Here is a 15,002-nt window from a genome sequence, read left to right as displayed (position 1 = left end):
GGTACTATATCCCCTAAGAAAATACAAGCAGTCATCAAAAGTCTCCCATCCCAAAAAATCCCAAGACCAGATGGCTTCAGCACAGAATTCTACCAGACCTTCAAAGAAGAGCTAACACCAATACTCTTCAAACTTTTCCACAAAATAGAAACAAAAGGAACATTACCAAACTCATTCTATGTAGCCACAAAAAAAGAGTACTTCAGACCAATCTTCCTTATGAACATTGATGCAAAAATACTCAACAAAATACTTGCAAACTGAACACAAGAACACATCAAAGTTATCATCCACTATGACCAAATAGGCTTCATCCCAGGTATGCAGGGGTGATTCAATATACAGAAATCCATCAATGTGTTCCACCATATAAACAAACTAAAAGAAAAAAAATATGATAATCTCCTTAGATGCTGAAAAATCATTTGACAAAATTCAACATCCATTCATGTTTAAAGTCTTGGAGAGATCAGAGATACAAGGCACACACCTAAACATAGTAAAGGCAATATACAGCAAGCCTATAGCCAACATCAAACTCAATAGAGAGAAACTTAAAACAATCCCACTGAAATCAGAGACAAGGGAAGGCTGCCCACTCTCTCCGTATCTTTTTAACATAATTCTTGAAGTCCTTGCCAGAGCAATAAGACAATTAAAGGAGATAAGGGGATATAAATTAGAAAGGGAGAAGTCAAAGTATCACTATTTGCAGATGAAAGATTATATACATGAATAATCCCAAAAATTCTACCAGGGAACTCTTACAACTGATAAACACATTCAGCAAAGTGGCTGGATACAAAATTAACTCAAAAATAAGTAGATAGATAGATAGATAGATAGATAGATAGATAGATAGATAGATAGATAGCACTCCTGTATACAAATGACAAAAGGGCTGAGAAAGAAAATAGGGAAACAACACCCTTCACAATAGCCACAAATGACATAAAGTACCTTGGTGTGACTCTAACCAAGCAAGTCAAAGACTTGTATGAAAAAAATCCCAGTCTCTGAAGAAAAAAATAGAAGATATCAGAAGATAGAAAGATCTCCCATGTTCGTGGCTTGGCAGGATTAACATAGTAAAAATGGCCATCTTACCAAAAGCAATGTACAGATTCAATCCAATTCCCATCAAATTACCAAGACAATTCTTTACAGACCTTGAAAGAAAAATTCTCAAATTCACATGGAATTACAAGAAACCCAGAATTGCTAAAACAATCCTCTACAATCAAAGATCTTCCGGAGGTATCTCCAGCCCTTATCTCAAGCTGTACTATAGAGCAACAGTTTTAAAAACTGCATGGTACTGGCATAGAAACTAAATGGTGGATCAATGGAACCGAATAGAAGATCCATAAATAAACCCACACACTTATGGACATTTGATTTTTGACAAAGATGCTAAAACTGTATAATAGAAAAAAGGCAGCATCTTCAACAAATGATGCTGGTCTAACAGGATGTCTAAATGTAGAAAAATGCAAATAGGTGCATGATTATCACCCTGCATAAAACTAAACTCCAAGTGGATCAAAGACCGCAATATAAAACCAGACACACTAAACCTGTTAGAAGAAAAAGTGGGGAAGAGCCTGGAACTCATTGGCACAGGAGAGAACTTCCTGAACAGAACGCCAACAGCATAGGCTCTAAGAACAACAATCAATAAATGGGACCTCATGAAACTGAAAACCTTCTGTAAAGCAAAGGACACTGTCAGCAGAACAAAACCACTGCCTACAGATTGGGAAAAGATCTTCACCGACCCTGTATCTGACAGAGGGCTAATATCCAGAATATATAAAGAACTCAAAAAGTTAAACAGCAAAAAAATCAAGTAACTCAATTAAAAACTTGGGGTACAGAGCTAAACAGAGAATTTTCAACAGAGGAAAACTGAATGGCAGAGAAACGTTTAAAAAATGCTCACTTCCTTAGTCATCAGGGAAATGCAAATCAAAATGACCCTGAGATGTCACCATACACCCATCAGAATGACTAAGATCAAAATCTCAAATGACAACACATGCTGGAGAGGATGTGGAGAAAGAGAAACACTCCTCCATTTCATGGTGGAAATGTAAACTTGTACAACCACTTTGGAAATCAATCTGTCGCTTTCTCAGACAGTTATGAATAGTGCTTCCACAAGATCCACCTATATCACTCCTAGGTATACATCCAAATGATGCTCAAGTACACAACAAGGACATTTGCTCAATCATGTTCATAGCAGTTTTATTTGTAATAAATAGCCAGAACCTGGAAACAACCCAGATGCCCCTTAGTTGAGAAAGGGATACAAAAATTATGGTACATTTACATCTTGGAATACTACTCAGCAATTAAAAATAAGGAAATCATGAAATTTGCAAGCAAGTGGTGGGATCTAGAAAAGATCATCCTTAGTGAGGTATCCTAGAAGCAGAAAGACACACATGGTATATACTCACTCGTAAGTGGATATTAGACATATAATATAGAATAAACATACTTAAATCTGTACACCTAATGAAGCTAATAAGAAAGAGTACTCTGGGTAAGATGTTCAATCCCCATTCAGAAAGGAAAAGAGGATGGACATCAGAAGAGGGGGAAAACAGGGAACAGGACAGGAGCCTACCACAAAGGGCCTCTGAAAGACTCTACCCTGCAGGGTATCAAAGCAGATGTTAAGACTCATAGCCAAACTTTGGGCTATGAGTACAGGGGATCTTATTAAAGAAGGGGGAGATAGAAAGACCTGGAGGTGACAGGAGCTCCACAAGGAGAGCAACAGAACCAAAGTATCTGGACACAGGGGTGCTTTCTGAGACTGATACTTCAACCATGGATCATTCATGGATATAACCTAGCACCCCTGCACACATGTAAACCATGGCAGCTCAATGTCCAAGTGGGTTCCCTAGTAATGGGAACAGGGACTGTCTCTGACATAAGTTGATTGGCTTGCTCTTTGATCACCTCCCTCTGAGAGGGGTGCAGCCTTACAGGGCCACAGAGGAAGACAATGCAATCACTCCTGAAGGGGAGGAGGACCTCCCCTACAAGTGGACTGGGGGGAGCATTGGTGGAGAAGAGAGAGGTTGGTTGGGGTAGCGAGGGCTAGAGGGAGGGACCTACAGGTGGGATACAAAGGGAATAAACTGTACTTAATAAAAATTAAAATAAAATATTATAATAAAAAAGCAAGAAGGAGACATAAACTAAAACACTTAATAGCTTTCAACTTAAAAGAAAACTTGTTATTTAGTAAGAAAAGTAAAAAATGCAAGGGTTTTCTCTTAGACTATTGAAAGAATCACGTTTCCTAAACAATGTCAACCTTACCAGATCGATTCTTAAAAGCAACGCTGGGAAAACACTCAATCTAAACCCTTCTCTTGCCCACTACTAGGGAAGATGACTGCAGGTCGCTGCTAACCAGCTCTGGCTGGGAAGCTCTGGACAGAGGCTCTGCATGAAACTGAAGACCTCAACCAACATAAGTGTTCCTAGCACTTACATAGAAAGGTTTACTTGAACTGTCATACAATAACTTCACTTTCTAAACTATCATGAAAAAAGTCTGAAGCTTGACCATGAAGGTTAAGAGAAAACTTTTTTTTCCCAAATAAGCCTAAGCAACAGATAATTTGGAAATTATAGATATTTAATCGAAACTGAAACAAGTATATTTTTTATATTTTAGCATTAAAAATTGAAAAAAATTAACTTCCCCTTTTTCTAATAAGAAATCTAATCTTTCTGATTACATTCCTAACATTGGAAATTTCACAAAATCTATAAATTACAAATTATACTAAACAATTTATATATTTGCATACTACTACTTTATTAATCAACAAATATCATGAGGACACAATTTGCATACAATGCTTAAAATATACACAAAACAAATATAGGAGGCTGGAGAAATGGTTAGTAGCACTTGCTGCTCCTACAAAGGGCCCAGGTTCAGTTCCTAGCACTCACACAGCTCCTAGGAACTGTTTGCAACTCCACCTCAAAAGGATCCAAAGTCCTATCCTGGCCTCTGCAGGCACTGCATATGCATGTTACACAAGCATGCATATAGGCAATACACCTACGCACATTTAATTAAAACAAATAAGTCTTAAAAATTAATAATTAAATAAATAAAATATGTTGATGAGTGATAAAGTACTATAATCTCAGCAGGTGGTCAGATTCACAGGACATGTGTCCACAGCACAACTCTCTCCACAGCTTTACATTTACATATGGCCAGACAGAAGGTCAAGAAGAATCAGATGAAATAACATGAAAAGAGAGAGAGACTCCACTGAAAAGATGGTGGGAAACATGCTTAAGAACACATCAGCTTCTTTAGGTCTGTAGATAGTTGTCCTATATTATACGACTAATATCTGCTTATTAGTGAATGTATATCATGCTTGTCTTTCTGTTTCTGGGTTACCTCACTCAGTATGATCTCTTCTAGTTCCATCCATTTGCCTGCAAATTTCATGAGTTCCTTGTTTTTAATAGCTGAGTAATATTCCATTGTGTAAATGTACCACAATTTGACCCTAGGGAGGATGCTGAAATCTCATTCAGAATGGCAAACAGGATAAATACCAGAAGCAGTGGAAGACAGGAAACAGGATGGGAGTCTACTATACAGGGTCCTTTGAAAGGCTCCACCCAATGGGGGATCAAAGTAGATACTGAGAGTCAGGGCCAAACTTTGGGCAGAACACAGGGAGTCTTATGAAGGAAGAGAGGGGTGGGATTAGAGGGACATGGAGGGAACAGGAGCCTCACAAGGAGACCAACACACTAAAAGATCTGAGCCCAGGGGGTCCTTCAGAGACTGATGAAGGACCATGCATGGAGAGGACCTAGACCCCTTGCTCATATCTGGCCAATTGGCAGCTCAGTCTCCATGTGGATCTCTGAGTAAGGGGATCAGGGGCTGCCTCTATCATGAACTCAGTTGATTGCTCTCTGATCACTTGACGCTGATGCAGCCTTGCCAGGCCATGGAGGAAGAGGATCCAAGCAGTACTGATGAGACTTAACAAGCTATGGGTAGATGGCAGTAGTGGAGAACTCTCCCTTTCCTCGGACTAGGGGAAGGGAATTAGGGAAAGAGGGGAGGAGGGTAAGACTGGAGGAGTTGAGGGAGGAGGCCTCAATCCAGATATATAATGACTAAATTATGAAGAAAAAATAAAAATTAAAAAAAAAAAGAAAAAGAAAAACCCACACCAGCACCAGGGTCTGCAGTAAGGGAAGAAAGACTTCTCAAAAACAACTTCAGAAACAAGACCAAGGTGTAAATAAACAGCAAGTTGATTACACTGAATTTGAAGACCTGACTCAGCTACATTAGTCTACAATTCCTCCAAACAAACTCCTTCACTATGGCAACAACTGTGTAACTGCTGATCTATAACTAGACTTTACACAATTCATTACTAACTACAGAAAATAGAATTCAGTTAGTAATCTTCTATAGAAAATTATCAAAAACAAGTATTCTACACATGAAAGATAACATACAACAAACTCTGTAATGAGAAAACTTTCCCTTTCCCAGGCTTTCTATTATACTCAATTCTACGTGACAGACTTATTCCGCTTCCAGTCAACATAGTAGGAAAGGAAATGGATTGGTATGTGAAGCCAAGTGATTTGTTGATCTATGAAAAACTTACTTAACAAACACTGATTTGAGAAGTGTTACAGGTTAGGCATATCTATGTAACAACAATTAAAGAAACAGAGACCATGAATTTAAGAATATAAGAAAACTTAGAGGAAAGAAAGGGAGAAAATGATTTAATTATATTTTATTTCAAAAAAATTCTTAAAGAAGTGCATTAAGAAGGAAATGTGAGTTTTGTGACCATTTAGGAGAAAAGAAGCTACACTAGCAGCATTTTGTCTTACGTACGTCTATTTGTTTACTGTGTATTTTTGTGTGTGCAGTGTGTGGTGCCATAAGATTGCTTGTCAGAGGACAACTTGAAGGAGTCAATCTCTCACTCCATCTTGTGGGTTCTGAGGATCAAATTCAGATAACCAGGCTTATCAGCAAGTACCTTAACCTGCAAATCCAGCACAGTAGGTAGATTTTGATATGGATGATGAAGAATGTAGGTTTGAGCCTACATCAGAAATCAGAAATTAAAAATAATAATACCAGCATGTACCAAGTATGGTACTGTACACCTGCAATGCAAGTACTAGAAAAGCTGAGGTTGAGGCAGAAAGTCCCAAGTTCAAGGCCATTCTAGACTATACTGTGAGTTTACAGTCAACCTGGACTACAGAGTAAAATATATATTGTTTCAAAAGAACACAAATGGAAAAAGCCCACAAGGTATGTTTGTAGAATAATGTGTCTAAAGGAGCTGGTAAACATGGATTATAAAAAGAAGTAAGATGTGAGCACCATTTAAACACACACACACACACTCACAAGGACTTCTCTATGGCTATTATTTTATGGTTATTCTATAATGAAAACACCACCAGTTTGCAGTATATAATTCAAGTGGAAATGGGCAAACACTTTAAAATGAGCAGAAATTATTCTGGTCACTGAATATATTTGTTATAAATATTAAAGAATATTCAAGAATATATGTAACAACAATTAAAAAAAAAGAGGCCATAAATTTAAAAAAGAAGGTGGATACATGAAAGGATCTGAAGGAAGAAAAGCAAAAAATAATGCAATTATATTTTCTCAAAAAAAAAATCAATAAGCTAATAGGGAAAGGAAACTGTTACAGGATCAGCATGGTTAGCCTGCAGAATCTCAGAGCTGCAGCCCAGCACCAGAACCAGACTGCCAGGTCACAGACAAGCAGCACGAGCGGCAGACACTCATCTGCTCCTCTCCATCTCACACCCTGCAGGTGCACTGTGGTGAAAGTCTAACACTGGAATCATGTCGACTAAGGAAACGCTAGCTTAGTAAACCTGTTCTCATAAAGGTCCGCCAGTAACCTTGACACCTTGGCCACTACTGAAGAGACAAGGCACTGTCTTTATTAACTTGACTAGGACATAAAATTGCTCAGTGCCTTGGGAGGGGCACAACCCTCTCCACCAGTGAGAACATAATACAATGTCCCTGTAAAGAGAATGGAGGGCAAAAAGACATGCAGAAATGAAGAGACACATGAAAAATTGTCTCGTTGCATTTGAATTCTTCATGCTACCAAGTGTCCTCCATATTATACTTTAACTGGAGAATACACTTTGACTACTTTATTAAAAAACCAATATAAATAAAGAAATTTCTGCATTTCCTTAGGGGGAAAATAGTTGTCTAGGTAACATATTAGACAAATGTGTCTATATATGTTTTATAAAAGAATGTGATATTGACTAGGTGAAATTGTTAGTTCTGATAAACATGCACCAAAACGAGAAAAGGTACTTTCATAGGTTTCTCTTGTGATGCCATGTGAGATACCTACTTTTAGTAGGCCAAGCATGCTCAAGTCAAAGGGAAGTAAGAGACTCAACCTAAATTATCCTAACAGCAATCTTCATATAAATAAAAACTTAAAAATAATATTCAATTTCCTGACACAGTAGAAAAGCCAATCTTTTAAAAATACTACCCCCCCCAAAAAAAGGTTAAAAATTGGTGTGAACTTGTTTTTACATTTAAAGGACTCACTGAGACTACCAAGGTCATATGAAGGCCATGTCAGCTCTGTCAGGTTTCAAATGAAGATTAAGCTTGTAGTAGGGAACAGAAAATTACCAAACACATGGAAGAAAGAGCATTTCAAAATCACTTCTTGTAAATGGACTATGTGAATGGCTACACCTTCCAAACCCCTGTCACTTCAAACGGAAGCATTCAGTAAAATGTTATCCACACCTCACCTTTCAAACTGAATAATGAAATAAAGCAATATACTTGACGTACCTCACCCAGAGCTTCGTATCTTTTCTGGTTCCACCTGTGTAAGTCTTCTCGGTAGTTAAAAACAAACGGTTCTCCGGTTTTTATGTGTCTCAACTGCCCCTCTAAAAGACAACAAGCAATATTCCAATGATTTAGAATACATTTTAAATAATATGGAATATCCAATAAATAATGTCTGATAAAAAGTTTAACTTTCTTAAATACTTGCTTTTTCCTAACATTCTGCCTTCTGATGTCAATATGCAATAAACCTATTAATACTCCATAAGAATGGTCCCTAAGAACTGATAAGCTATTCACCCCAATATCTGAAAGTAAATTGACACTAAGCCAGTAACAATGAAAACTGCTGGAGAGGACAGGGTCTCCACAAGGAGAGCAACAGAACAAGAAAATTTGAACACAGGGAACTTCCAAGAGACTCATACTCCAACCAAGGACTATTCATGGAGATAACCCAGAACCCCTGCACAGATGTAGCCCAGGGCAGTTCAGAGTCCAATTGGGTTACATAGTAATGTGAAGAGGGACTGCCTCTGACATAATCTGATTGGCCTGCTCTTTGATCACCTCCCTCTGGGGGGGAGCAGCCTTACCAGGCCATAGTAGAGGACAATACAGCCACTTTTGATGTGAACTGACAGACTAAGATCAGAAAGGAGAGGAGAACCTCCCCTATTAGTGGACTTGGGGAGTGGCATGCAAGCAGAGGGAGGAGGGAGGGTAGGATTGGGAGGGGAGGAGGGAGGGGCTTATGGGGGGATGCAGAATGAATAAAGTGTAATTGATGAAAAATTAAAAAAAAGGGGGAAAAAATTTTAAGAACCTTAAATAAAAAAGAAAAAAAAAAAAAAAAAGAAAACTGCTAGCAGATAATGCCATAAAAGTAGTAAGGCTGCCTAGAGTACAAATGCTGAAAATCCAAGCAACTTTTCATAAAGTTACAAGAATCAAAGAAAGGCAGCAATGTAAGCTGCATCTGTGATGTGTGGACAATGAGGTCAAGAATGATGTAAAAACAAAACAGCACACTGTGGGGCTGCCAGGAGTGCACAACGGGGCTCAGAGCTTTGAGTAGCACTTTCATACTAGGCCCTGAGTAAGGTGTCAGTGGAAACTGAAGAGGAGGAGGAAAGCTAAAACCAACTTAAACTATGCGATCAACTAATCAATCACTGACCAAGTTCAATAAACTTTACTAACAATCATTGACCAAGTTCAATAAGATTTACTGGCAACTAAGCTGCCACAGGTGAAGCAGGGAGGGCCTGGGATGTCCTGGCTATTCCTCTTCTCACATTTCTTTCTTACTGGATTGGATTATCTAACCCACAGAAAGGAAGATCCAAATGAGGCATACAGGGCTCCTCACACACCAGGAAACATTTTGGTCACAATATCCCCATGTTGTGCATTAAAGAATTACAGTGATGTGAGATATTCTTCATGGAAACATGCCTCATATATCAAAAAGTAGGTATGTTTACCATGAGCAATACTAAATCAACCATCTAGATCATACGATCCCATAAAAGACTCTCCTCATGGCAAACATTAGTTTCTATTTACTAAAAGGTTTAATTATCAGCCTATTTACAATGAAAAACAAAAACAAAAACAGAAAACCAGACCATCTGCCCTGTTTCTTTCGCCAGGAAGATTCTAGTAATCGGAAGAAAAACAGCCCACAAGCCAACTGCTTCAACCCTTCCTCCCCAACAAGCAACAAAATACTGCTATTCACACGTTTTATGATAAACTATTCTTTATAAAAAAAAATAATTTCTGAAAAATAACCGAAGTTTCTACTATCTTCTCTTTAAGCTCACTGAGCACTCACGTATACACAAGCAGAGCCCTATACCTTCAGTGGTACGTAAGGGGCACACGTAACAGTGAGGAGCAATCACCAACTCAGTAGCTACAAAGCCACAGACGGAAACAAAGCAATGACTTCATGCTCCCTGCCCATAACAGCAACAGCCTTCACATGTAATAGTGTATGATGGGCTGGGTGACTTCCCAACAGCTCAGGTATAAAGGTTGTTTTGTTCCAAACTTTAAAAAGCTTTTTAATGAATATGTTCCTGAAAAATAATGAACACTGGGAACTCTGTTTAAAATACTGTCACATATGACTTCAGTCACCTCACTGAGGAGAGCAGGTTAAAGGTGTACCTTTCTATAGCATTCAGCCAAGATTTTCCAGTTAGATATTGGAGTAGGATGCTCAAATTGAAATATATAAATTAAGTCAAATTCATGTCCTTCCATTTATGTGACTTGCCAACTATAGAAAATTGTTCCTTGATTTTCTCACTTGAGGCAAGGATTTCACTAGGCAATGATCAGTCATTATCTCTCAAAAACACTGCAATACATTCCAATTAGGTTTTTAAGAGTAACTAATGTTACTCTTAAACCAATTAGGTTTTTAAGAGTAACTAATGTTTTTAAGAGTAACTAATGTAACTAATAACATGAGAATTTTTCCTGTGCTGCAAATCTGTCTAAACAATTGTCGAGCTATATTTTAGGTAATTGGACTGGAGAATTCGATACTACGATGGAGCAGCTGAGAGTGGCCATGGTCACAGTAAATTCTACCAGAGTGGATGCAGGACTAGCCACAGGATTATCATCATGGATTGCTGCAGCCATGAATCATCTGAAGGAATGGGCGGGCATGGGAGTGTTAGCAGGCCTTCTGGTGTTGGTCTCCTTGGTTTGCCTGTGGTGTATATGCAAGATTAGAGTCTCACAACAGTGTGATGCAGCCATGATCATTCAGGCCTTTACAGCCATTGAAGCAGGACATTCGCCCCAAGCATGGTTGGATACCATAAAAAGCTAAAATGTTACGCTCAGGATGCGAGGCTAAGCACTGCACTCAGGGTCAGCCGCTTTGGACCCAGAGAAGAGCATGTCTGATTGCATGCGGGTTGATACCCCAGGTCCCGCCTCTGAGAAAAAGGTATCGGACGAGTCTGATGCTCTTTGGGTGGATGACACCTAAATGAACATCAGTACAAAGTCCCAATTTATTTCTAATATCAGAGATCAGACCTCTACTCTTGCCTGATGCGTCTAAAACAAAAAGGGGGAACTGTAGAGAGCTGCGGAATGCTGTGCCTTAAAGATGGAGCTGGTTTCCGCCTTCCACCTTCCCGAAGGTGAGTGCTCTCTGTCAGGAACAACTCCACATTTGGCTAAGGCTGAGGATCTGGCTTGCTTCCATGTATGTGGACCTATCTGCATTGCCCACGTGGCATGCTGGGGTTGGCTACCCAGAGGCTATTTAAGCTGTGGGCTGGCTTTCCCCAGGATCAGATGATTGTTCAAGGTTCCTGAATAAACTGCATTGAAAAAAAAAAAGAGTAACTAATGTTTCCTACACTTCTATAAATACTGTTAAGCAAATTATACATATGCTTATATGTGTGTATTATATATATATATGTACACCACTTACTTTCATTAAAAGCATATTCAAATCCTTCCAGCGTATCAGGAAAATCGAGAGGTGGTTCGTCCTTTTTCATGAGTTCATCCAAATCGATCCTAGACAGTAAATCTAGAAAAGATATCATATGAATTGATAAGAAATTTACTTGGGTTTACTGTTCATAGTTAATACAAGTAAAGGCTGCATTTTTAATTGTTTAAAAGTACGCTTTTGTTCTAGTACATTAATTTTATCTGTTGTTTTAACTGACAATGCTATTAAAATTTAAGTTACAAAGTGCTATTTTTAATACAGTATTTTGATATAACACAGCATCAACATAAGTCCTTTCCAAATCATACTCCCTCAATCACAATCAGAGTCTCAAAATAACATGCTTAAATAATTAACTTTCCCCTTCAAAATAGCCATTTGTTTGTACCTCATTAATCTTAATCTACAGTTCCAAAGTTTCAGATATTGATATGACATTTCAAAGTCCCTAAATATATAATAAATGAGCTATGGTTTGTAAGTGGAACTCATTGTAAATGCAAAAGTGATATTATTATATACTAATCCATTTTATGAGAAATATTAAAGTGAGACATGCTGACCAGAAATGCCTGGTTGATACAAAAACAGTTTCTATTCTTCACAATACTGAATCTTACATATCAAAAAAAGGTCAGCCAGGTGTGGTGGGGCACACACCAGCACTCAGGAGGCACCAAGGAGTCTGACCCCAGCCTGGTCTACATGTGAGTTCTAGGCCAGCCAAGACTATATCAGGGAAACTTTGTCTCAAAACAAACAAAAACAACAATGAAAAAGGCCAGTAAATGGCTTTCTTAAATAAGCTTCTCTGGAAAATCTTAACTAATACATTCCTCAATGTTTATAATGCTAAAATTGTTATAAAAGTCAATTATTTTCATTAAAAAAGGAACTAATCAAGAAAAAACAGGAAAATATACAAGCATAATGAAGGACAGCACAAACAGATCAAACTAGTTACATACACCTAGACAATATACAGTTACAAAAATACACCTACACAATATACACAGTTACAAAAATACACCTACACAAATGGACACAGTTATAAAAACATAGATAAATAAATGGCCAAAACACCCCAAATAACAAGCAATTTCACACAAAAAAAAAAGTTATTTATGGTAGCTACCACATAAAGACAGAGAAAATTAAAAGTAAAGGGATTAAAAAGTTAACACATAAACAAATAATCAAAATTTAGTCTGTAGTGACCATATTACTATTAGAAAAGGTACATTTCAGAGGTAAAATCATGTATGTAATAAAGACAAAGAGTAAATTCTTCAGAAGAATGTAACAATCTTAAATGTGCCTTTACTAAGTAAACAAAGATGCTGAAGAAAACTAAAAAAAAATAACATAACTAGAAAGAGAAAGTAGTCCACAATTAAAGCTAGAGGTTTCAATACCTTTTCATATTTATGAATAAAGCAAGAACACAAAAAAACATAAAGCATAAAAAACTTTAAGTATCAACTTAAACTAATTTACATTTACATAACCCACTAAATAGTCATTTGACATCTTTTTATGCATCAAGTATTATTCATATTTATTATTTTTAATTAGAAAATAATTATATCACTTCTTCCTTATCTTCCCTCCAACCCATTCTATATCCCTCCCTCTAACTATTTTCATGTCACCACCTCACTTTCCCTCTCTATTTTCTATTATTATTGTTAACATACATAAATGCATAAATATATAAACACTACCCACCGAGCCACTCAGTATGGCTTGTGTGCACATGATGTCATGGCTGACCATTCTGTATTGGATAGCCAGCTAAGGGACTCATCTCCAGGAAATGCTAACTCTCCCTCTCTCACCAGTCACTGGAAACTTAGGCAATATGTGGGGCTAGCGAGATCATAAATCTTGGACAAGAATCTAAGATCCCCACTTTACTAGACCAGCATAATTCCCACCTGCATCCTAAACTTATCTTTATACCCACAGATATGTGTAGCACTCACTCCTTCAAAGAGGCTTTCCTTTTCAGAAAACCATCATAGGCCATAACAAGAGATCAATAGATCGTGTGGAGCCCAGCTTCAATGTACAGACCTATAACACAGCTCCTGTATTTAAGGTGCAGGAAATATCTAAGAGGAGGACAAAATGATTCTAAGAGCCAGAGGACTAGAAAGACTGTTGTGACATTATGTTTTCTAGAAATGGAAGAAAAACTTCACCCATGATACTTAGAGACCAAAGAATTAAAAATTAGTGGCTATTATTTTAAAGTTTAAAGCACAAGCCTGAACTAAGCCAGCCAAGTGGAGATACGTCCAGCCACCTGGGAAAAAAAAACTAGCTTAATGCAATCTTTCCCCGCCCACTAGTTATACACCAACCCATATGACCAGGCCAGAACTGTTTGTAGTCTTGGTGCCTAACGTGGACCAATCATTTCAAAAGTCAGTCTCCCTTACCCAAGCATGTAATGCCAAAGCATGTAAGTCCCTGCTTGTGGTTTTGTCCTATAAAAACTTTGTTCCCTTAGACCTCAGGGCTACATTCCTCTCCTGTTTCCACAGGAAGTTTGTGTCCCCTGTTCAAACACATATACAATTTTAAAAAACCTCATATATTTACAGCAGAGTCTATTCCTGTCTTTTGGGGCTCGTGAACTGAGCACAATAATACCTCAATAGTATAGCCAAAAACAAGAACAATGATACTATAAATATGCATGCTAACTCAAAAAGGGGAAATCTCATTGAACGCCCTCCCTAGACAAAGATGTAATTAATACCTCCAAAAAAGCACAAGAAATATTCACAAAAATAGCTGATATGCTGGGCCAATAAAATAAGTCCCAGTGAATTTTAAAGGACTGAAATCATATAAATCAAGATTCTAACCACAACAAAAGTATTCTAAAATTCAATGAAGGAAATCTCTCACAAAGTGAGCGGGGCATGGTGGTGCATTCTTAATCTCAATGCTCCATAAGTAGAGGCAGGAGAATCTTTGTGCGCTCACGGGCAGCCAGCCGGTTTACACAATGAGTTCCAAGCCAGCAGGGACATACAGTGAGATTCTCTCTCAAAAAAACAAACAAAAAATTAAAAGCAATTGTTATTTATTAATTTTTCAATTTATTTTACTTAACAGGAAGAGACAAAGAAAACGGGAGAGAGAGCGGTGGACAGGAGGCAGGAAGGAATGAGAGGACATACCAACATAGGCAAGCTTTACAGAGATCAGACAACAACTCTCTCTGAAGGGGTTCTCTCCTGCCACCTGTGGGATCCAGATATTCAGGCCTGTGTAAACTCTGAACTACCTCATACAGCCATACAATGAACTACCTCATCACCCACCCCTGCCAGCTTGACTACTAAAAACCTTGTGATGAAAATTTTAATTAACTAATTTGAAGTGGAAGACCCAACTTTAATCCAGATCTTTTGAGATGGAAACATCCATCTTTATCCTGGGCATCTTTATTCTGTAGGCAGCCTACATGGAAAAAGAAAGACTTTGTTCTGCTCTGAGTCTGTTGGCATTCCCGCAGAAAAAACAAGGTGTGCAATGCCCCAGCCTGGAGGGGTC

The 15,002-nt window shown here is 38.0% G+C and overlaps 1 protein-coding gene across 3 annotated transcripts in view; it reads right to left on the bottom strand.

Moving 5' to 3' along the window:
* Window positions 1-15,002, bottom strand: part of Arb2a (ARB2 cotranscriptional regulator A) — a 449,141-nt gene that overhangs the window by 392,488 nt on the left and 41,651 nt on the right. For all 3 annotated transcript variants that reach the window (XM_060383606.1, XM_060383605.1, XM_060383607.1), the window contains exons 2-3: window positions 11,406-11,507; window positions 7,934-8,034 (exon numbers count right to left, since the gene is read on the bottom strand). In XM_060383606.1, the coding sequence (XP_060239589.1) occupies window positions 7,934-8,034; window positions 11,406-11,475 (171 nt within the window). In that variant the 5' untranslated portion in view covers window positions 11,476-11,507. The remainder of the gene's footprint in view (window positions 1-7,933; window positions 8,035-11,405; window positions 11,508-15,002) is intronic.

Source organism: Meriones unguiculatus, chromosome 5 (assembly GCF_030254825.1).
Source record: "Meriones unguiculatus strain TT.TT164.6M chromosome 5, Bangor_MerUng_6.1, whole genome shotgun sequence".
Classification (NCBI taxonomy): Eukaryota; Metazoa; Chordata; class Mammalia; order Rodentia; family Muridae; genus Meriones; species Meriones unguiculatus.
The sequence above is the reverse complement of the archived record's forward strand: the minus strand, read 5'-3'. Positions and strand labels throughout refer to the sequence as shown.